Source organism: Rhinopithecus roxellana, chromosome 12 (assembly GCF_007565055.1).
Source record: "Rhinopithecus roxellana isolate Shanxi Qingling chromosome 12, ASM756505v1, whole genome shotgun sequence".
NCBI classification, from domain to species: domain Eukaryota; kingdom Metazoa; phylum Chordata; class Mammalia; order Primates; family Cercopithecidae; genus Rhinopithecus; species Rhinopithecus roxellana.
In genome coordinates this window covers 120,747,892-120,771,994 of record NC_044560.1, presented here as the reverse complement: position 1 = coordinate 120,771,994, position 24,103 = coordinate 120,747,892, and the positions used below count along the sequence as shown (strand labels likewise).

At 45.8% G+C, this 24,103-nt stretch overlaps 1 protein-coding gene and 1 pseudogene across 1 annotated transcript; both read right to left on the bottom strand.

Moving 5' to 3' along the window:
- Nucleotides 1-8,667: 8,667 nt before the first annotated feature.
- On the bottom strand, nucleotides 8,668-12,057 carry ZSCAN4 (zinc finger and SCAN domain containing 4). Its single transcript, XM_010386989.2, has 3 exons — nucleotides 11,585-12,057; nucleotides 9,695-9,860; nucleotides 8,668-9,608 (listed from the first exon to the last, which is right to left on the bottom strand). Exons 1-3 carry the CDS (start codon nucleotides 11,972-11,974, stop codon nucleotides 8,869-8,871), a joined length of 1,296 nt encoding a protein of 431 aa, XP_010385291.1. The 5' UTR covers nucleotides 11,975-12,057; the 3' UTR covers nucleotides 8,668-8,868.
- A 7,851-nt stretch (nucleotides 12,058-19,908) lies between these two features.
- LOC115892360 lies at nucleotides 19,909-20,931 on the bottom strand (annotated as a pseudogene).
- Between the last annotated feature and the right edge of the window lie 3,172 nt (nucleotides 20,932-24,103).

Genomic DNA, 24,103 nt, shown 5'->3' with positions numbered 1-24,103 from the left:
GGATCACCTGAATTCAGGAGTTCGAAACCAGGCTGGCCAACATGGCGAAACCCCATCTCTACTAAAAATAAAAAAAATTAGTCTGGCGGGCCGGGCGCGGTGGCTCACGCCTGTAATCTCAGCACTTTGGGAGGCCGAGGTGGGCGGATCACGTGGTCAGGAGTTCGAGACCAGCCTGGCCAACATGGTGAAACCCCCGTCTCTACTAAAAATACAAAAATTAGCAGGGTGTGGTGGCGAGCGCCTGTAATCCCAGCTACTCAGGAGGCTGAGGCAGGAGAATCAGGAGAATCGTTTGAACCTGGGAGGCAGCGGTTGCAGTGAGTCGAGATCGTGCCACTGCACTCCAGCCTGGGCGAAAGGGGGAGACCTTGTCTCCAAAAAAAAAAAAATTTGGATTTTGGAGCATTTTGGATTTTAGATTTTTGGCTCAGGGATGTTCAACCTGTATTTTTTTTCTCATTCAATAGGTTTCTCTTTCACTTTGTTTTTAATGTTTGATATACTAAAGTTTTAATATTCATTTAGTCTAATTGGTCTATTTTTCTTTTGTCACATGTGTATTTGGTGTCAAATCCAAGAAATTATGGCCAAATTCAATGTCATAAAACTTTCACCCTATATTTTCTTTTAAGCGTTTTATAGTTTTGGGTCTTGTGTTTAGGTTTTTACTCCATTTTGAGTTCATTCGTGTTTTTGGTGTTAGGTAAGGGTTCACCTTCATTCCTTAGCATGTGAATATTTAGTTTTCCCAGCATAATTTGCTGAAAAGATCATCATTTCCCCATTGAGTGGTCTTGGTAGCCTTGTTGAAGATCATTTGACCATATACATTACTATACATTACTATTGCAAATGAAATTGTTTTCTTAATTTCCTTTTCATATTTTTCATTGTTAGTGTATGGAAAGGCATATGAGTTTTACATGTTCACTTTTGCATGTTGACTGTGAATTCAGCTACACAGACGAATTTGTCTATCAGTTCTTTTTTTTTTTTTTTTTTATTTTCCAGATGGAGTCTCGCTCTGTTGGCCAGGCTGAAGTGCAATGGCTTGATCTCGGCTCACCACAACTTCCACCTCCCGGATTCAAGCAATTCTTCTGCCTCAGCCTCCCAGGTAGCTGGGACTACAGGCACCAGCCACCATGCCCGGCTAATTTCTGTATTTTCAGTAGAGACAGGGTTTCACCATGTTGGCCAGGATGGTCTTGAACTCCTGACCTCGTGATCTGCCTGCCTTGGCCTCCCACAGTGCTGGGATTACAGGCGTGAGCCACTGCGCTTGGCCTGTCTTGCTCTGTCACCCAGGCTGAAGTGCAGTGGCACGATCTCAGCTCACTACAACCTCTGCCTCCCAGGTTCAAGTGATTCTCCTGCTTCAGCCTCCCCAGTAGCTGGGATTACAAGCATGTACCACCACACCCAGCTAATTTTTGTATTTTTTAATTAATCAAAGTTGCCAGCAAAAAAAAAAAAAAAATTATTAATTCTTCCCTTAGAAGTTACAACAAACATCTTTTTAAAAATTTTTTGAGCCTGTCACCCAGGCTGTAGCGCAGTGGTCTGATCTCAGCTCACTGCAACCTCTGCCTCCCGGGCTCAAGTGATCCTCTCATCTCAGCCTCCCAAGTAGCTGGGATTACAGGCGCATGCCGCCAAACCCAGCTAATTTTTTTTGTATTTTTTGTACAGAGGAGGTTTTGCCTTATTGCGCAGGCTGTTCTCAAACTCCTGGACTCCAGTGATCTGCCCGCCTCAGCCTGACAAAGTGCTGGGATTACAGGCATGAGCCACCATGACCAGCCTAAACATCTTTAATCTAATTTGACCTTCAAATAACTACTGGATTGCTTCACATGTAATGCAGGGACCCTGTAACAGGACCTTTGGGGATGAATTCTTCAGTATTTGTGTGAGAAAAGCTTTATTCTCCTCCACCTTTGAAAGATAACATTGCTGGATATAGATATTAGGGTGGGGTTTTATTTTTCGTTCTAAATTTTGAACATTTCACTCCATTCCCTTCTTGATTATCTGGTTTCTGACAAGAATTCTACTCTAATTCTCATCCTTGTTCCTCTGTAGGTAAAGTGCCCTATCCCACCTCCATCTTCTTTCAAGAATTTCTCTATCTTTGGCCTTCTGTAGTTTGAATATGATGTGCATAGTTGTAGGTTTTTGGTATTTACTCTGCTTCCTCTTCTCTGAGATTTCTGAATCTGTGGTTTGGTGTCTATGATTAATTTTGGACCTCCAAGTGGAGGTTGCAGTGAGCCAAGATCACACCATGGCACTGCAGCCTGGGCGACAGAGCAACACTCTGACTCAAAAAAAAAAAAAAAAAAAAAAAAATGCTGGGCATGGTGGCTCACGCCTGTAATCCCAGCAGCACTTTGGGAGGCTGAGGTGGGTGGATCACCTGAGGTCGGGAGTTCGAGACCAGCCTGACCAACATGGAGAAACCCCATCTCTACTAAAAATACAAAATTAGCCAGGCATGGTGGCACATGCCTGTAATCTCAGCTACCTGGGAGGCTGAGGTAGAAGAATCACTTGAACCCAGGAGGCGGAGGTTTCAGTGAGCCGAGATCCCTCCACTGCACTCCAGCCTGGGTGACAGAAGAAGACTCTGTGTCAAAAAAAAAAAAAAAAGTAACTTTTGTTAATACCAGTGGGTTTAAATTATGCTTAGACATTTTTCTACTTTTATTAATAAGATAATACATTATCTTTTGTAATCCAGCACCATGGTAAATTACATTCATCTCTTTTCTTTTCTTTTCTTTTCTTTTCTTTTCTTTTTTGAGACGGAGTCTCGCTCCGTCGCCAGGCTGGAGTGCAGTGGCACAATCCCAGCTCACTACAACTTCCATGTTGGTCAGGCTGGTCTTGAACTCCCAACCTCAGAAGATCCACCCGCCTCAACCTCCGAAAGTGCTGGGATTACAGACGTGAGCCACTGTGCCTGACTTTTGTCACTCAGGCTGGAGTGCTATGGTGTGATCACCATGTTGGCCAGGATGGTCTCGATCTCTTGACCTTGTGATCCGCCCACCTCAGCCTCCCCAAGTGCTGGGATTACAGGCATGAGCCACTGCACCCAGCCTCTATTTTCTAATAATAAACAATCCTTGCATCCTGGGGATCAACTCAGGATGTATGACATCTTTATTCATTGTTAATTTTACTAGCAAATAGGATTGTTGCATCTATATTCATGAGTAGGTTTGGTGATTAAATGTCATCTCTCAGGGTTTTTTATATTTAAGCTTTTACAATAAAGTTATACTAGGCTTATAGAGTAAATTGATATTTTCTATTATCTGCAAGATTTGGAATATATTTGATTATTTCATTGAGTGTTTGACAGAACTCACCTCTTCTATATATATTGCAGGGTCTGGAATTTGATTTTGGAGATTATATTACGAAACAGGTGGTTACAGTTTATGATAGTTTGCTCAGGGAAGTCTCTCTGAGAGAATAACTTTAGGGACATGAAAGAGACAAAGATGCAGACTTTGTGGACATTTTGGATTACATCATTCCAGAGGGTGGAGAATATCAATGCAGAGTCCCCAAAATAAGAGTATTTTTGGAGGCTCTGCAGTTACCAGGGAAAATGCTCCAGGCAGAGGAACTCCAAGGGTGGAGAATATCAATGCAGAGTCCCCAACATAAGAGTATTTTTGGAGGCTCTGCAGTTACCGGGGACAATGCTCCAGGCAGAGGGAAGTCCAAGGGTAGAGAGTGGGAAATGGGAAAGAAGCTGACATTTTCAGAACAGCTTAACTGAAAGTAGTGAGTAAAGGAATAATGCAAGGAAGGTCACAGATGTGGTAAGTCAGGTCCGCTGGTGTAGGGCCATGTCTGACGCGAGGTGATCAAATCTTATGAGAATTCCTGGAGGAGGCCTAACAGGAACAAGAGCTCGTATTTCAGCATTGGAGACAGAGCCGTCAACAAGACAGACCTTACTAAATGGGCAGGAGAATGTCAGATGACCCTAAAGGTTCTGATGACAGTAAAGTAGAATGAAATTATAGAGATGGGATGACTCTATGAGATGGGAGAGTTCCCTTGACCCTTGACCCCTTTGCAGGACGTAACAGGGGTGTGGCTTGCTTACTCCGCGCCCCAGGCGCCCCAAGCTCAAACCGCTAGCCAGAGTGGGAGCATGCAGGTGAGTGGGTGCAGGAGCCTGGTGAGTGGTGCAGGAATGAACCCTATACTGGCCTGGAGCAGCGTCCAGGGGTTGCCCACAACCTCTGGAGCCCTGGAGGGCCTGTGTTAAAAACAACGTTTTGTTGGGTTTTTTTTGAGACAGAGTCTCACACTGTCACCCAGGCTGGAGTGCAATGGTGTGGTCTCAGCTTACTGCAACCTTTGCCACCCAGGTTCAAGTGATTCTCCTGCCTCGGCCTCCTGAGTAGCTGGGACTACAAGCACATGCCACCACACCTGACTAATTTTTGTATTTTTAGTAGAGACGGGCTTTCACTGTGTTGGCCAGGCTGGTCTCAAACTCCTGACCTCGTGGTCCGCCTGCCACTGCCTCCCAAAGTGCTGGGATTACAGGTGTGAGCCACCACACCCGGCCAAAAACACAATATTCTTCTATCAGTTGCCTCCCATGGATGGCTAAGTGATAGCCAGTTCAGTGGAGAGTCAGGGTGACAGCCTTTTACACCCTGCCCTCTTGGTACCTCGGTTCTTGCCTGGTGTCCAGGAAGAATCCCGTCAGGCCAACTTGAAGGATAGTGAATGTGGAGATTTTATTAAGCGGTGGAAGTAGCTCTCAGCAGAAGGGAAGCGGGAAAGGGGATGCTGCAGGAAGAAGGTGATCGTTACCTCAAGCCAGGCCATCTCCACCAGACTCCTCTCCGAAGTCCTGCTGTCTGAAGTTAAGCCACGCCCATCCCTAGTCTCCAGCTCAGTTGCTTCTCCTCTCGACTTCAGCCTGCTTGTCTCTCTGCCTGCTGAGGTCTGGGGTTTATATGGGCACAGGAAAGGGGGGTGGGTAGGCCAAAAAAGTAACATTTGGGCAGGAAAACAGGGACAACTGTTCTCATTTACGGCCGGGGTTTCCAGGCTTGATGGTGGAGTCTTTGCCAGGGAACCACCCTCTTCTACCCAGCATTTCCTTGCCTCCTGTATCATTTACATGGGAAGGGCTGTAAGGACAGTGGAGGCGGCCTGGTATGAAGTGCATTACACGGATTACAAACGAATAAGAAAATCTTCGGCCGGGCGCGGTGCCTGACGCCCAGCACTTTGGGAGGCCGAGGCGGGCAGATAATGAGGTCAGAAGATCGAGACCAGCCTGGCTAACACAGTGAAATCCCGTCGTATAGATACAAAAAATACAAAAAAATTGGCTGGGCGTGGTGGCGGGTGCCTGTAGTCCCAGCTACTCGGGAGGCTGAGGCAGGAGAATGGCGTGAACCCGGAAGGCGGAGCTTGCAGTGAGCAGAGATCGCGGCACTGCACTCCAGCCTGGGCGACAGAGCAAGACTCCGCCTCAGAAAAAAAAGAAAAGAAAAGAAAGGAAATATAAATACAACTCCTAAGGAGAAACATGGACTCTCTACTGCAAAGGGTAAGCCACTTCCAGCTAGAATAAAGGATGGCAATTGTAATGATAAGCCCAATGGTATTTTTGCTTCCTCTGGTAGGGAAGCCCTGTCTTTCCCAGCGTAAGAGAGGAAATTCCAAATACACAAAACTCCAGGAATGAGTTCCGAAGCCCCAAGGCAGTTGAGCTCGAAGGAAGCTCCGCAAGGGAGTCCAGGAGTCTGCGCAGTGCTGGCGGACACTAGATCCCAGAAGGTAACGTGTGGCTGGGTGCCGACGACTACAACTCCCGGAGGCCACTAGAATCCTGGCTCCGGACGGACGTTTCAGGAGACCGCGGCCCTCGATCACCGCGTTCCACTCGGACCTGTCGCCTCAGTTTCCAGCCCAGCTTTCCTCCTCTGCCCGTCGGGGGGGACTCACATTCACCGCCTTCTGTCTCCACAGTGCGGCTCATCAGGCGGTCCCATATGCCCCTGCGCAGAACTCATCACCTACTGCTGCTCCCAGAGAGCAATGCGCGCCGTGTAATACAGTACAAGTCCCAGAAGCCTTTGCGCCAACATTTTCATCCGGGGACTTTAAGCCAAGAGTCAGCAGCGGGAGGCCTTTGGTATCGGTGAAAGCTGGCTGTAATCACTGACAGGGTAGGGATATAATAACTGATGTGAGGCGTTGGGTGGAGGCCAGGGGTTACTGTTTTATTTGTGATTGCAGGACCCGTAAAACACCCAGTACAGACTGGCAGCTGGTGTGTCAGAGAGAACCGTCAGATACACATTAAGCCTGCAGAATACAAACATATTTTCTATGCAGGGGGTGAGGAGGGAAAGACTTTGTTTACCCCCCTCGTCCTACCGCTGACTCCAATAAACTGTACTCAGGGTTTGGATATTAAAATCAAAGCATTTAATGGCTCACTCCTTTAGGCCCAGCTGCTCGGGAAGCCAAGGCTGGGAGGTTGGCAGGAGTATTGCTTGAGCCTAGGAGTTGGAGACCAGCCTGGGCAACATAGCAAGAGCCTGTCTCTACAAAAAATACAAAAATTAGTAGTGGCTCACCTGTAACTCCAGCTATTCGGGAAGCTGAGATAGTAGGATCCCTTGAGGCCAGGAGGCCGGGGGTGCAGTGAGCTCTGATGGCACCACTGCACTCCAGCTTCGGCAACAGAGCCAGACCCTGTCTGAAAAGAAAACCAAAGCAGTAGCCATATCTAGTGTTGGAGAAGACATGGACATTAAGTTTTTACCTTGCTGATGGTGCTGTAATAGATTGAAAAACCACTTTGACAAAGTTTTCCCCTGCTTCATACAGATCTTTGCAACCAAAACTTTTCCTTCCTGTGGACCAATAAGCAGGTGCGAGAATGCTCACAATAGCAAAATACCCGGAGACGGTCCAGGAAAGAGGATGGATGCACAGGCTTCTCTGCACAGTGCAGCGTTATCCGCAGCAGCCCGACAGTTCTGTTCTTAAGGCGGTGGAATCAGAGAAGCATCATAGTTTACGCTGTAGAATTCCCCCCTTCCATCCTTTAGGCGGTATCTACAGGGCACCTTCTAGTTTGTCAGTTGGATTGAATCCCAGTTACCTAGTGGAAACCAACTCACACATGTATCCCCCAAAATCGACTAGCATATGCATTGCTAGTTCAGCTTTGCCCGGAATTCTTTTTCTCCAAACTGACCTTTCAAACTGGTTCCAGAAATAAGCTTCCCGTGCTCCCATCTCCATCATCTTGAAAGAAATTAACGCGGAAAAAGGACTTTTCTGGTAACTATCTGCCAATAAAATAGCAATCTGCAACTTTCAATCACCAGTCGTATTCAGGTCAAGTTTAGCTATTAATTTCTCATAAATTGTAAACATTATAATATCATTTACATATGTAAGTTTGCTTTCATAATCTAAGACCTGCTTCCAGATTTCCACCTCTGTTCCACCCATTTTGAGGTCCACGTGGCTGCACCAGAGTTAAAGGGTGTGGTGTAAGGACAGGAGAGAAGTCAGGAAAAGCCTCAGTGGAGTATGGTGAGCTGGTGTTTGTGTTCTCAGTGTGGAACTCATTGCCTTTTAATGTGGGCACACTGCTGGATTTTAAAGAATAATGCCAGGCCCTGTGGCTCACACCTATAATTCCAGGACTTTAGGAGGCTATGGTGGGAGGATAGTTTGAGACCAGTCTGGGCAACATAGCGAGATCCTGTCTTTACAAAAAAAAATTTTTTTTTTTTAATTAGCCAGGTGTGGTGTTGTGCTCCTGTGGTCCCAGCTAATTGGGAGGCTGAGGTGGGAGGATCTTGTGAGCCTAGGAGTTTGCGGCTGCAGTGACCTAAGATGGTGCCACTGCACTCTGGCCTAGGTGAAAGAACAAGACCTTGGCCGGACGCAGTGGCCCACGCCTGTAATCCCAGCACTTTAGGAGGCTGAGGCAGGTGGATCATCTGAGGTCGGGAGTTCGAGACCAGCCTGACCAACATGGAGAAACCCTGTCTCTACCAAAAATACAAAATTAGCCAGGTGTGGTGGCGCATGCCTATAATTCCAGCTACTTGGGAGGCTGAGGCAGGAGAATTGCTAGAACCTGGGAGGTGGAGGTTGTGGTGAGCCAAGATTGTGCTATTGCACTCCAGCTTGGGCAACAAGAGTGAAACTCCTTCCAAAAAAAAAAAAAAAAGAAAAGAAAAGAAAGACCAAGACCCCAACTCTTTATTTGTATTTTTATTTTTTGAGACAGTTTCGCTCTTCTCACCTAGGCTGGTGTGCAATGGTGCGATCTCAGCTTACTTCAACCTTTGTCTCCCAGGTTCAAACGATTCTCCTGCCTCAGCCTCCCAAGTAGTTGGGATTACAAGTGCCCCACGCACCATCACGCCCTGCTGATTTTTGTATTTTTAGTAGAGACTGGGTTTCACCATGTTGGCCAGGCTGGTCTCGAACACCTGACCTCAGGTGATCTGCTGGCCTTGGCATCCCAAAGTGCTCGGATTACAGGCATGAGCCACCATGGCTGGCCCCATCTCATTTTTTTAAAAAAGGATATCAACATTATGGATTCATTCATTTATTCAACAGAAATTTATTGGTTCTTGGAAACATTCCACTTTCCCAACCGCTTGGAATACTTTAGTGAACAAAACTAACAAATTCCATGCTCTCCTTAGCCTTACATTTTAATGAAGCAAGACAATAAATTGAAAGCATAATCAGGAAATTATATCCTAAGTAGATAAATATTATGGAAATATACATACTTGCATACATATTTATGTACATTATCAGACCAGCAGCTTAGGAAGCTTCTGGTGTGGAGGGAACAGTTGGTGGGGTAATTTTCTCGTGAGTCCTCATATGGCGGTGGTATGTGGATGACTGGCGGTAGCGTGTCTTACAATAGGGACATGTATAAGGCTTTTCTCCTGTGTGGATTCTCTCATGAGACCGCAGGTTGGTTTTGTGGCTGAAGGACTTTTCACACATGCTGCATGTAAAAGGTTTCTCTCCTGTGTGAATTTTCTGATGCACACGTAGGTCTGATATCTGGAAGAAGCGTTTTTGACACTCGGGACAAACAAATGGCCTCTCATTCCTGTGTCTTCTCTGGTGAGCTAATAAGTGACAGAGATACTTAAAGACCTTGGGGCATTCTTCACATTTGTATGATTTTCGGACTCCATGGGATCCTTTCTGATGTACCTCACAGGTGGAGTTCCCCTCATTGCTCTGGTGGGTAGGGGCAGACTCAGGGGATGACTGCTCTGGCTGAGAGATAAACCGTGCTCCCATCTCCATAGGGACACCTTGAAAAATAATTCCGTTTATGGACCCTTCCTGGGATCTAGCAGTGACTAGCTCTGTTCTTCTTGAGTTGTATGGGTTGTCAGAAGAAACAACTGCCTCTTTAGGCCTAGGGCCATTCTCTTCCTGGATGATAATTAGAGAAACTATTTGATTGTCTTCATTAGTATTACTTTCATTTACTTGAGTAGTTTTCAAAGAACTGTTGTAGCCGTCTTGTTCATCTTCGTGTCCTGTGAAAATAGACAGTCATTGAAGTTGTACTCAAGAAGGGGTCCACATAGAACACCCCTCAGTTGTGCAGATTCACCTGACTTACCTTGTCCTGTTTCTAAGGAAGTACCTTGGGAAGTCTGGAAGGGTGTCCCCATGTTTGCTTCTCTTGGGGTTTTGGCAGACACTTGTTTTGTGAGATGAACAATGACATCTTTTAAGGGCATATTGTCAGAAAAGAGAGCTTCCTGTCCCTGCATGTGGACATGGACCTGTAAAGAAAGCCAGATCACTGTTGTATCTGAATCTGTTGTGTAGCAGAAGACTTTTTGGCAAAGTGGCCCTTAACAGGCTCTCACAAACTCCCTCAAGTATTGGCTACCACATATTCTGTCCACCATCTCTGACGGTGTTATTCTTGTTACTGCAAGCTCTTATGTTTAATAAAGTCACACGGACATTGAATTTACAAATACTGAATCATTTCCCCTAGGAGGGATTCAGGGTTAGTTCCTGTGAGCTTCTGGCCACATTATTTTTGTCAATTGATCAATACATGAGTTTGTTTTATGTGTGTATATGTTCAAAGACACCTCATTTAATATATATTTATTGATTAATTCTGAACTCAGAGGATCCAGCACACGTATTATCTCCGTAATACATAGCAACTTCCTTGCACTTAGGAAGACTAGACAGTGTTTCAGCATTTTACTTCAGTGTCACTTTAAACAACAAAGTTATCAATACAAAGCATAAAAGTGTGAAAATGTGCCACTAAATAGACTGTGAAAAGGACACTTATTTACACTGTAGGAACCAAAATAGGAAGCGAGGTTGTAGCCTTTTTCAACCTCACCTGGAAACATGCACCTAAGGTGACTCAAATATTTTACCACTCTGCACATATCTGAAAATGATGAAGAAGATGCCTCAGGTATTTATTTTAAGCTTACAAATAACAAATAAATTTTAGCAATTTTGCAAATATGGGCTCTGAGAATAAGGATCTACTGTAGTAGTTCTTTTTTTTTTTTTTTTTTTTTTGAGACGGAGTCTCGCTCTGTCGCCCAGGCTGGAGTGCAGTGGCCAGATCTCAGCTCACTGCAAGCTCCGCCTCCCGGGTTCACGCCATTCTCCTGCCTCAGCCTCCCAAGTAGCTGGGACTACAGGCGCCCGTCACCTCGCCCGGCTAGTTTTTTGTATTTTTAGTAGAGACGGGGTTTCACCGTGTTCGCCAGGATGGTCTCGATCTCCTGACCTTGTGATCCGCCCGTCTCTGCCTCCCAAAGTGCTGGGATTACAGGCTTGAGCCACCGCGCCCGGCTGTAATAGTTCTTTAGAATGTCTTTCTTGATTAGGGTTCCCTGACAGAAGAACCAGCTCTTGTCAAGACATTTCTTCCTCAACCTTGAGGTCTTCATTTAAATGTCAATTTCAGGCCGGTCTCACACCTGCAATCCTAGCACTTTGGGAGGCTGAGGCAGGCGGATCACTTGAGGCCAGGAGTTTGAGACCAGCCCAGCCAACATGGTGAAACCCTGTCTCTATAAAAAAATACAAAAATTAGCCGGGCTTGGTGGAGCACGCCTGTAATCCCAGCTACTCTGGAAGCTGAGGCACGAGAATGGCTTGTGCCTGGGAGGCATAGGTTGCAGTGAGCCGAGATCATGCCACTGCACTCCAGCCTGGGCAACAGAAAAAAAAAAAAAAGTCAATTTCTCTGCCATTATACAGACTAAAATTAACTTAATCAAACGTCAATATGTTTGACTCCTATATATCCTACAGAATAAAAATATATATGCCTTTTTGCTTTTTTTCTTGAGAACTTAGGACATTGAAGATTATTCTTTGTGAGAATGGTGGGAAAGTGTGAGCTGACTAATAACTGGACCTCCAATAGCTTCTCTAACTTCCAGACAACTCTAACTGACTGTGATTTATTTCTTACTTTCCTTTGTCCTCATCCCAGAAGTCAGAACACTGTACTCACTAAGGCAGGTGGATTTATGATGTCATCAGTCAGGTCTTCCATGAATCTCTCCAGGTTTTTGCCACTTGATTTCCATTTCTCTTTCACACTGGCTTTGTCATTGCAGTGGCCACCAATCATAAACTGCTCCAGGACTAGTAGAGAAATAATTTCATCCTTGCTGTGCTTTTCTGGTTGCAGCCATGAGTGAAAGATCCTATAAAGTCTTTGCAATTCCTGCCTTGCATAGGAATTATTGCTGTCTTGAAATGAATTGAGCATCGTTCTTGAGAATTCAGAAATCCCTTCTTCTCTAGCAGGTCCCTGATTTCGTCGAAACTCTGAATTTTCTGATCCAAGATTATTCTCGGATGGTTCACGCCGAAATATGGTTCTTAGATCTAAAGCCATTCTTAGCAATAAATCTCAGAGAGACTTAACTTTGATGAGTCAGTCCCTTGAGTCTCCAGGGATTTCTTTCAACAGTTGGTGGATTCTTTAAAACTGCAAGCTAGAAATAGAAAAGAGATAAGTAATTAATTGCACCACTGGCATCATTAAAGACAAATCAACTAAAAAGTTAGGCCTAGATGGTTCCACAGATGAATTCAAAGAAATAATTATAACTTGGCCGGGCGCGGTGGCTCAAGCCTGTAATCCCAGCACTTTGGGAGGCCGAGACGGGCGGATCACGAGGTCAGGAGATCGAGACCATCCTGGCGAACATGGTGAAACCCCGTCTCTACTAAAAAAATACAAAAAACTAGCCGGGCGTGGTGGCAGGCGCCTGTAGTCCCAGCTACTCGGGAGGCTGAGGCGAGAGAATGGCATAAACCCGGGAGGCAGAACTTGCAGTGAGCTGAGATCCGGCCACTGCACTCCAGCCTGGGCGACAGAGCGAGACTCCGTCTCAAAAAAAAAAAAAAAAAAAAAAAAAAAAGAAATAATTATAACTTAACATAAACTCTCCCGGAGCATATAAGAGGAAGCACTACCCACTTTAGTTTCTGAGGTCAGTCAGCACTTCCTGATATCAAAATTTTACAAATACATTAAAATAATCCAAAACAAAATATTTGAAAATCAAATCTACTCACATATACATCGCAAGTGGTGTTCATTTCTAATTCAAAAATCAATGCAATTTACTTCGTTAACAGGATATGGCTACAAGAATGTAATAAAATCATCTCAATGAATGCATTTAAAATGTTTAAATGCCAGTGTTTATTACTGAAAAAGGCACTTAATAAACTAGAACTATTAGGAAATATCCTTGGCTGGGCACAGTGGCTCACTCCTGTAATCCCAGAACTGTGGGAGGCCGAGGAGGGTGGATCACTTGAGGTCAGCAGTTCGAGACTAGCCTGGCCAACATGGTGAGGCACCATCTCTACTAAAAATACAAAACTTGCTAGGCATGGTGGCTCACGCCTATAATCTCAACACTTTGGGAGGCTGAGGCAGGTGGATCACCTGAGGTCAGGATTTCTTTTTTTTTTCTTGAGACAGAGTCTCTGTCGCCCAGGCTGGAGTGCACCAGCCGGATCTCAGCTCACTGCAAGCTCCGCCACCCGGGTTCACGCCATTCTCCTGCCTCAGCCTCCCGAGTAGCTGGGACTACAGGCGCCCGCCACCTCGCCTGGGTAGTTTTTTTTTTTGTATTTTTTAGTAGAGACGGGGTTTCACCGTGTTAGCCAGGATGGTCTCGATCTCCTGACCTCGTGATCCGCCCGTCTCAGCCTCCCAAAGTGCTGGGATTATAGGCTTGAGCCACCGCACCCGGCCATGAGGTCAGGATTTCAAGACCAGCCTGACCAATATGTTGAAACTCCATCTCTGCTAAAAATACAAAAATCAGCCAAGCATGGTGGTGTGTGCCTGTAGTCCCAGCTACTCAGAAGGCTGAGATGGGAGAATTGCTGGAGCCCGGGAGGTGGAGATTGCAGTGAGCTGAGATCGTGCCACTGCACTCCAGCCTGGACGACAGAGCAAGACTTCGTCTAAAACACACACACACACACAAAACTTAGCCGGGTGTGGTGGCACGTGCCTGTAGACCCAGATACTAGCTACTTCAGTGGCAGAGGCACGAGAATCGCTTGAACCTGGGAAGTGGAGGTGGCAATGAGCCAGGATCATGCCACTGAGTTCTTGCCTGGGTGACAGAGTGAGACTCTCAAAAAAAACAAAACAACAACAACAACAACAAAAACCTTGATGTGAAAAATATTTTACCAAATAATTACAACAAAATTTATTATTTATTTTTATTTTTATTTTTTTTGAGACGGAGTCTCGCTCTGTCACCCAGGCTGGAGTGCAGTGGTGCGATCTCGGCTCACTGCAAGCTCCGCCTCCCGGGTTCACACCATTCTCCTGCCTCAGCCTCCCGAGTAGCTGGGACTACAGGCGCCCGCCACCTCGCCCGGCTAGGTTTTTTTGTATTTTTTTAGTAAAGACGGGGTTTCACCGTGTTAGCCAGGATGGCCTCGATCTCCTGACCTCGTGATCCGCCCATCTCGGCCTCCCAAAGTGCTGGAATTACAGGCTTGAGCCACTGTGCCCAGCCATACAAAATTTATTGTTAAAAGTTTTCTGCTTCAGCTATCATCTCTATGAAACATTGGATTGCTCCCTAACCAGTGAAATAAGGAAAGAAAATATTTCAAACCTATTTACAGAGTCTTGCTTTTGTTTACAAAAAGTATTCAATAAATTTGGTGGGGATGTAAATCAGTTAACCTCCATGGAAAAACAGATGGAGATTTCTCAGAGAACTAAAAATAGAACTATCATTTGATCCAGCTCAGTATCTATTCAAAAGAAAAGAAATGGTTATATAAAAAAGACACCTGCACTCATATTTTGATTGCAGCACTAGTCACAAGAGCAAAGTCATGGAACCAACCTAAGAGTCTACCAGTGGTTGACTGGATAAAGAATAAGTGAAATATATACCATGGAATATTATGCAGCCATAATAAAGAATGAAATTAGTCCGTTGCAGCAACATAGATGGAGCTGGAGGCCATTATCCTAAGTGAACTAACTCAGAAACATAAAACCAAATACCACATGTTCTCACTTATAAGTGATAGCTAAACAGTGGGTACACATGGACATAAGGATGGAAATAACAGATGTTGGGGACTCCACTAGGGGAGGTGGGAGGGAAATGGGTATTGAAAAATTACCCATTGGGTACAATGTTAACTATTTGAGTAATGGGTACACTAGAAGCCCGATTTCCACTAACATGCAGAATACCTTTGTAACAAACATGCGCATGTACTCCCTGAATCTAAATAAAATAAAATATTCAACAACTAGTAGCCTACGTGAATTTAGTAAGATGTCTATTACAATGCCAATATACCAAAATGAACTGAATATTGTAATATTATGTTATCACGAGCAGTTTAAATTAAAACCAAAAACCTCTTTTCACTGTGACGCCTGTAATCCCAACACTTTGGGTGGCTGAGGTGGGTGGATCACTTGAAACCAGGAGTTCAAGACCAGGCTGGTCAACATGGTGAAACCCTGTCTCTACTAAAAATATAAAAATTAGCCAGACGTGGTGGTGCATGCCTGTAATTCCAGCTACTCGGGAGGCTGAGCCAGGAGAATGGCTTGCACTTGGGAAGCAGAGGTTGCAGTGAGTTGAGATCGGGCCACTGTACTTCAGCCTGGGTAACACAGAGAAACTCCATCTCAATAATAAAAATAATAATCATCGTCATCATCATAATCATCATCATCAGAAAATAAAGTATTAGAAACTGAGAGGAGAAGGGTGGTTACCGGGAGTGTGGTGGGGCATATGGGAAGATGTTGAGCAAATGGTGCAAACTTTATTCCTTTATTTTGAGACAGGGTCTCCCTCTGTCAGCCAGGCTAGAGTGCAGTGGTGCCATCACAGCTCACTGCAGCCTCAACCTCCTGGGTTCAAGCGATCCTCCTGCCTTAGCCTCTTGAGTAGCTGGGACTACAGGCATGCACCACCACACTCAGCTAATTTTTAAAAAATTTTCTTTTCGAGACTTGGTGTCACTATTTTGTCCAGGCTGTCTTGAACTCCTGGATTCAAGTGACTGCTCCTCACTCTAGCCTCTCAAAGTATTGGGATTACAGGCATGAGCTACTATGCCTTTGGCAAACTTTCATTTATAAAATGAATATGTGGCGGGGCACGGTGACTCGCGCCTGTAATCCTAGCACTTTGGGAGGCCGAGACAGGCAGATCACTTGAGATGAGACATGGTGAAACCCCGTCTCTACTAAAAATAAAAAATTAGCCAGGCGTGGTGGTGCACACCTGTAATTCCAGCTACTCGGTAGGCTGAGGCAGGAGAATCGCTTGAACCCGGGAGACGGAGGTTGCAGTGAGCCGAGATCATGCCACCGCACTCCAGCCTGGGCAACAGAGTGAAACTCCATCTCAAAATAAATAAATAAATTAATTAATTAAATAAATGTCACCATGTCATTCTCAAGCTAGGAAATACAGGAATATGCTCTGGAGATCTGATGTACAGCATGGTGGCTATAGCTAATATATATTGTATGCTTGCAATTTGCTAGATTTTCAGTGTTCTCATGATGTAAAAAAGATAATTGGCTCACGCGTGTAATCCCAGTGCTTTGGGAGGTCGAGGTGGGCATATCGCTTGAGGTCAGGAGTTCAAGACCAGCCTGGTAACATGGTGGATCCCCACCTCTACTAAAAATGCAAAAATTAGTTCGGTGTGGTGTCATGCACCTGTAATCCCAGCTACTTGGGAGGCTGAGGCACAAGAATTGCTTGAACCCGCGAGGTGGGGGTTGTAGTGAGCCAAGATCACACCACTATACTCCAGCTTAGGTGACAGAGCAAGACTCTGTCTCAAAAAAAAAAAAGAAAAAGAAAAAAGATAACTATGTGAGGTGATGAATATGCTAACTAGCTTGATTGTGGTAACCATTTTGCAATGTATACATATATACAGAGAGAGGTGTCATGTTGTACACCTTAAATAGATACAGTCTTTGTCAATTATACCTCAGTAAAGCTAGGGAAAACAAGAAAAAGAGAAAGAAGTGAATGAAATAGAAAAGACAAGCCAGAATCCATACAAATGACACCTTTCTCTGGCTGAAAACTTATTAGGCACAGACATCTGCAAGGCCACTACCAGCTATATCCACTATGTTGTGAAAGGGCACATTCCTTAGAAAACATTCTTAGTACCTTTACTGTTGGACTTTTTTCCCCATTAACAGTTACCATTCCTTAGAACTTCACTGCTTTAACCAAAGCTACGATTTTATGTTTATCTGTTTTTACTCCTTGTCTTTTCCCACTGATGCTTAGGATTCGGAAGTAAAACTGAGTTTGCATTGCTTGAAATTGATTTCTTCTTCTTTTTTTTTTTTTTTTTTGAGACGGAGTCTCGCTCTGTCGCCCAGGCTGGAGTGCAGTGGCCGGATCTCAGCTCACTGCAAGCTCCGCCTCCCAGGTTTATGCCATTCTCCTGCCTCAGCCTCCGGAGTAGCTGGGACTACAGGCGCCGCCACCTCGCCCGGCTAGTTTTTTGTATTTTTAGTAGAGACGGGGTTTCACCGGGTTAGCCAGGAGGGTCTCGATCTCCTAACCTTGTGATCTGCCCGTCTCGGCCTCCCAAAGTGCTGGGATTACAGGCTTGAGCCACCGCGCCCGGCCTTGAAATTGATTTCTAATCCCAAATCAGATTACCTGTACAACTATAGACACGCCCTTTGGAATCCTGAATGGATAAAGAATTTAATCCCTTTTCTGTTAATGTATCATAGTTATTTTTGTGTTTTTTTCTCCGATTTTATATATGGTTAACATTGCAAAGATTCGCGCAATTTTGAAAAAAGCAAACTTCATGCCATAAAATCAGAAAATGGTGGGAGTAATACATGGGCACACAAAAACCTAACTGATTTCTGTTAGTTAATGTTATTTCCTGCTTGTGTTAATCTCATCTGGTCTAATTAGACCAGATCTGCCACCCTGATGGCATCAGTTAATGAGGCAGAGGTGATCCTGGTAAAACCTCTTGGGAGAAAATGGAATACATTCTTGCCTTTCCCTAATCCATTTGTCATAATGCTTCCAGTCAGCGTTTATAAAATGCTAATCTGCTCACATCATACCCCAGTCTACTCTCTGGATGGCTCCCCTTTGCCCTCAGGGAAAAGCACTGAGTCCTTGTCCTGTGAGGCTTTCCTGGGCCAGCTCTACACTTCTCAAGCTCCATCTTAGGTGTTGTGGCTGGTTCTCTACATCAAGGGACATTGGTCTCTCTCCCTTTTTTTTTTTTTTCCTGTGGAACCCATGGTTTCCCCTTCATTTCACTTCCCTCCAAGTTCTCTTTTTGGATTACCCACCCTTTCTCCCGTATGACACACAGACCACATGTTCACACTTGGAGACATGCACTCCGTCCCACATAGACAAGGCTGCAAAGTATTATGGTTTATTTCCCAGAACCTGGGAATTCAAAACAAGGCTACCGGAGTTCTAATCTGGAGTCTGGCATTTACAAACTGTGTGATGCAGGCATGCTTCCCATCAGGTCTGGGTCTGTGTCCTGGGGTTTATGATCTCTAGTGACCCCCAGCTAAATATCTCATATAATGCAATACAAAGGAATTACTAAACTGGGCGCACTGGCTCACGTCTGTAATCCCAGCACTTTTGGAGGCTGAAAGTGGGCAAATCACTGGAGGCCAGGAGCTTGAGACCACCCTGGGCAACACGGCAAAATCCTGTCTCCTTAAAAAATAGAAACATTAGCCTGGTGTGGTGGTGTGCGCCTGTAGTCCCAGCTACTCAGGAAGCTAATGTGGAAGGATCACTGGAGGCTGGGGAGGCTGAGGCTGCAGTGAGCTGTGATTGGGGCTACTAAACTTTAGCCTGGGTGACAGAGACCTTGTCTCAAAAAAAAAAAAAAACAAAAAAATTACTAGAACATAAAGCCATACGATAGACTTTTCGAAGAGAAATCTTCAGTCACACCAGTCCTTTATAAAAAGTACACGACATTAAGCCCTTTTGGGTCAGAGCTGTTTTAACAAAAGATCATTCCCTACACCTGGGAGACTGCCATATCTCTGTACTTAGGAATCTACCTGAAATAGCTATGCCTACATACACATGCATACACACTCAGAGACACAAAACTGGGAATTTTCCTTCCATTATGGAAGCTTACCTCCTTCTTGGTTGGCTGGGTAATCCCGGGCTGAACACTTAGCTGATGTGTGACCGGCTTTCCACACTGGGTTTATCTGATGTGCCTCCTAAGGCTGCTCCCTTTTATAGGATCTAGAATCAGTGATTTAAAGATGTGATTGGATAACACTTGTCTGTTGATTGAATTACTGATGGAATCTTCATCCAGCCACAGCTCCGTGTCTCTAATATAGTGTTAAATACCATCACTGGTCCTGGGTCAATAGGTCATAAACAAACACATTAGTATTTCTGCAGGCTAAGTACAGCAGCTCACACCTGTAATCTCAGCACTTTGGGAGGCCGAGGCAAGCAGATCACCTGAGATCAGGAGTTTGAGACCAGCCTGGCCAACATGGTGAAACCCTTTCTCTACTAAAAATACAAAAATTAGCTGGGCATGGTGGTGGGCACCTGTAATCCCAGCTACTCGGGAGGCTGAGGCAGGAGAATCGCTTGAACCTGGGAGGTGGAGGTTACAGTGAGCCAAGATCACACCACTGCATTCCAACCTGCGAGACAGAGCAAGACTCTGAAGCCCTAGCCTAAGCAACAAAGCAAGACCCTGTCTCTACCAAAAATAATGTTAAAAATGTTAGCCAGGCATGGTGGCATGTCCCTATAGCTTGTTTGAGCCAAGGAGTTAGTGGCTACAGTGGATTATGACTGCCCCACTGAACTCTGGCCTGGGAAATGGAAGGAGACCCAGTCTCAAAAACAAACAAACAAACAAAAAACACGCCTGTAATCCTAGCACTTTTGGAGGTCGAGGTGGGCGGATCACGAGGTCAGGAGTTCGAGGCCAGCCTGGCCAATGTGGTGAAACCCCATCTCTACTAAAAATACAAAAATTAGCCAGGCATAGTGGCGCGTGCCTATAGTCCCAGGTATTCAGGAGGCTGAGCAGAAGAATTGCTTGAACCTGGGAGGAGGTTGCAGTGAGCTGAGATTGTGCCACTGCACTGCAGCCTGGGCGACAGAGGGAGACTCTGTCTCAAAAACAAATAAAAACAAACAAAAACAAAATCTGCTGTTAAATGTGACAACGTCCACATTAAATGAAAACATAAAGACAAACGTTAGTCTCACAAATTCTGGTCAAGTTTTATTATAAATTACTCATACAAACATGACAAACTTTTGCTCAAACTTTTCACTGTTCAGAGATTTATGAATTACAAGGGTGGCAGAGGGCAAGGCTAGTGCTCTGTCTCCTTCTGTGCCAATTCCAGGCTGGTGGAACAGAGGGGGCCCAGGACCCCAGAGAAGGCATTCCTAATCCATCAAAAAGATGACAGGGGCTGAGACTAGGATTATATCAGTATGATGTTAGCATGCTGGAGTGGCTGGGGTGGGAAGAACCGCTGGAAGCCAAGTAGATACACTCCAGGAAAAACATCAGAACTGAAGTTACAGAAAATGGAATCCCAGTAGCACAGTGGCAGCTAGATTCCTTTTGCTTTTGTCTGTAGCTTGCATTAGCAGAGTGCAATATCCAATTACTATCCACTTTACTTTTCTAATCGTGCAGACATCCCAAAAGGTAAAAGACCCCTATGCTTCCAGCCAGCAGCGGCTTTGCATGACTGCCAGGCTCTCAGACCCCACATCACTTGGCCTTCTTAGTGGGGATAGCTCCCAGAATGCGGCTAAAAGCCAATTTTGCCCCTGGTCAGTCATGGAATAGCCCAGTTTAGCCTCACTGTTAACGAAGGACATCAATCCCAGGCAGGTCTCCATGAGGAGGGGGCGCTCCGCGACCAGCACGCGTGCGCTTGTCCTGGCAAACGACTTTCCTTTTTGGCGTTTTTGACCTTGGAGTCAGAGCGTTGAAGCTTTCCATCTGGCACAGAGTCGCTCTGTTCTCATCCGCACCAGCCATCGCGTGTTGTATGAAACGGGCACAGGGCACGTTTGTGGACCAGGGATTCCATCTGTTTACGAAGGAAAGGCGACTTCGCTTGTCCCACTGAATTCGAATCCCAAAACCTTCTCGCTTGTTGAGCGATTTAGGGGGAAACTGGAAATCTCGGCAGGAGACGGCGTGACATCCGGGCCTCCTGCCAGCCCTGGATCGGATGGAGCCGTCTTCACCGCCCAGCGCGCCCTCCCGGTGACCGGCTCCCGCCGCCGCTTCTCACTGTCCCGGGGGCCCCTCGGCCGGAGCCGCAGCCCCGCGTCTCGCTGTCCCACGGCCGCCCCGGGTCTCGCTGTCCCACGGCCGCACGACTGCGCCGGCTCCTCCCCCGCCGCTGGGTGCCGCGGGCGGGAACACCAGGGATTCCCAGACGGGTGCGGCGCTGGGCCCCAGATGCTGAGCGGCCAGAGGGCCTGGAGCCGCCGCCCCGCGCCCAGCTCCTCGCCCGCCGCCAGCAGCGCCCTGGGGCTCTTGCCCGCCGGGTCCACCGATCCCCGCCGCTGGGGCGTCGCCGCGCCGGACCCCGACCCCTCACTTTCATCTACCCAGGAATTTATTTTCCCTCCCTCCCTCCCTCCCTCCCTCCCTCCCTCCCTCCCTCCCTTCCTTCCTTCCTTCCTTCCTTCCTTCCTTCCTTCCTTCCTTCCTTCCTTCCTTCTTTTTTGACGGAGTCTGTCACCCAGGCTGGTGAGCAATCTCGGCTCACTGCAGCCTCCACCTCCCGGGTTCAAGCCATTGTCCTGCCTCAGCCTCCCAAGTAGCTGGGACTACAGTTGCCTTCACCACGCCCGGCTAATTGTTTTTTGGTATTTTTAGTAGAGACGGGGTTTCACCATGTTGGTCAGGCTGGTCTCGAACTCTTGATGTCAGGTGATCCGCCCGCCTCTGCCTCCCACACTGGTAGGATTAGAGGCGTGAGCCACAGCGCCTGGCCTTCTCTAGTAATTTCAAAATCGTTTTATTACAATTCAATAAAATTTAAATTAATAAAATTTAAAACATGCAATAAAGAGGATTTGTTCAATAAAGATAAATTCAATTACCAACGGCTGTTTTTTGTTGTTGTTGTTTTGAGACAGGTTGTCACTCTGTCACCCAGGCTGCAGTACAGTGGTGGGATCTGAGCTCACTGTAACCTTTGCCTCCTGGGCTCAAGAGATCCTCCCACCTCAGCCTCCTAAGTAGCTGGAAGTAGCTGGGATTACAGGCTCATGATACCACACCCAGCTAATTTTTTTTTTTTTTTTTTTTTAGAGACAGGGTTTCACCACGTTGTCCAGGCTGGCCTCGAACTCCTGGACTCAAGCGATCCTCCCACCTCGGCCTCCCAAAGTAAGTGTGCCCGGCCTATAGCATTTTCTTGACATAAAGTTCTACCATTATCTTAATGGTATAGAAAGAAAGTGTGTGTGTATGTATACATAAATGTAAATATTGGGACCTATTACCTAGTAATAAAATAGAATTAGTTGAAGTATAGAAGTGAATTTTCTTTTGTCTCAGGCCTTAGCTTTAAATAACATGTGGGATTCAAAGTGAAGAATAACAATGCCGGGCACGGTGGCTCACGCCTGTAATCCCAGCAATTTGGGAGGCTGAGGCCGACAGATCACTTGAGTTCCGGAGCTGGAGACCAGCCTGGGAAACATGATGAAACCCAGTCTCTACAAAAAGTACAAAAATTAGCTGGGAGTGGTGGTACATCCGTAGTTCCAACTATTGGGGGTGAGGGTGGAAGGCAGAAAAGGGGCTAAGGCAGGAGGATCTCTTGAACCCAGGAGGTTGAGGCTGCAGTGAGCTGAGATCGTGCCACTACACTCCAGCGTGGGTGACAAATGAGACCTTGTTAAAAACAACAACAACAACAACAACAACAACAAAGTAAAGAATAATCTTAGGCTGGGTGCAGCGGCTCACGCCTGTAATCTCAACACTTTGGGAGGCCAAGGTGGGTGAATCACTTGAGGTCAGTAGTTCAAGACCTGCTTGGCCAACATGGTGAAACCCGTCCCTACTAAAAATACAAAAATTAGCCAGGCGTGGTGGCTCAAGCCTGTAGTCCCAGTTACAGGAGAGGCTGAGGCAGGAGAATCACTTGAACCAGGAGGAGGAGGCTGTAGTGAGCCGAGATCGAGCCACTGCACTCCGACTCCCTCTCAAAAAACAAAAACAGACAAACAAAAAAACAAACCTCTCAGCGGTAAAAATATTTGTATATTTTTACAATCTTGGATAAGTAAGCCATTAATATGTATAGCACTGATAAAAGGCAATTTTGAATAAAATGAAATATTAATGAAAAATAATTGCAAATTAAAATCATCTAAATATTTAATTGCATAGAATGTAAAAGAGAAAGTTATCAATCACCTCACTATTAATAGCCAGATAAAAGAAAAAGCATACAGTATATAAAAAGATAACAGTCCTAAGAAAAAAATACAAATATAAAATGTTTGGCTCACATTTAAATGAAATTGAAATGACTTCTTTTAATTGTAGCTTACATTAATTTGCTCAAATTTTGTTATGGGTTAAATTCCTCTGGAAGAAATTTTATGTTTCTTTCATTTTTTATTTTTATTTTTTTTTGAGACGGAGTCTCGCTCTGTCACCCAGGCTGGAGTGCAGTGGCCGGATCTCAGCTCACTGCAAGCTCCGCCTCCCGGGTTTACGCCATTCTCCTGCCTCAGCCTCTCCAGTAGCTGGGACTACAGGCGCCCGCCACCTCGCCCGGCTAGTTTTTTGTATTTTTAGTAGAGACGGGGTTTCACCGTGTTCGCCAGGATGGTCTCGATCTCCTGACCTCGTGATCCGCCTGTCTTGGCCTCCCAAAATGCTGGGATTACAGGCTTGAGCCACCGTGCCCGGCCTTTTTTTTTTTTTTTTTTTTTGAGAAGGAGTCTAGCTCTGTCACCCAGGCTGGAGTGCAGTGGCCGGATCTCAGATCACTGCAAGCTCCGCCTCCCAGGTTCACGCCATTCTCCTGCCTCAGCCTCCCGAGTAGCTGGGACTACAGGCGCCCACCACCTCGCCCGGCTAGTTTTTTGTAGTTTTTAGTAGAGACGGGGCTTCACCGGGTTAGCCAGGATGGTCTCGATCTCCTGACCTCGTGATCCGCCCGTCTCGGCCTCCCAAAGTGCTGGGATTACAGACTTGAGCCACCGCGCCCGGCCTTGTTTCTTTCATTTTTATCATAAACCATAATTAAACATGATTTACAATTGGTAGTTCTTTTTTTTCTTTTCTTTTTTTTTTTTTTTTTTTTTTGAGGAGTCTTGCTCTGTCACCCAGTCTGGAGTGCAGTGGTGTAATCTCAGCTCACTGCAGCCTCTGCCTCCCAGGTTCAAGCGATTCTCCTGCCTCAGCCTCCTGA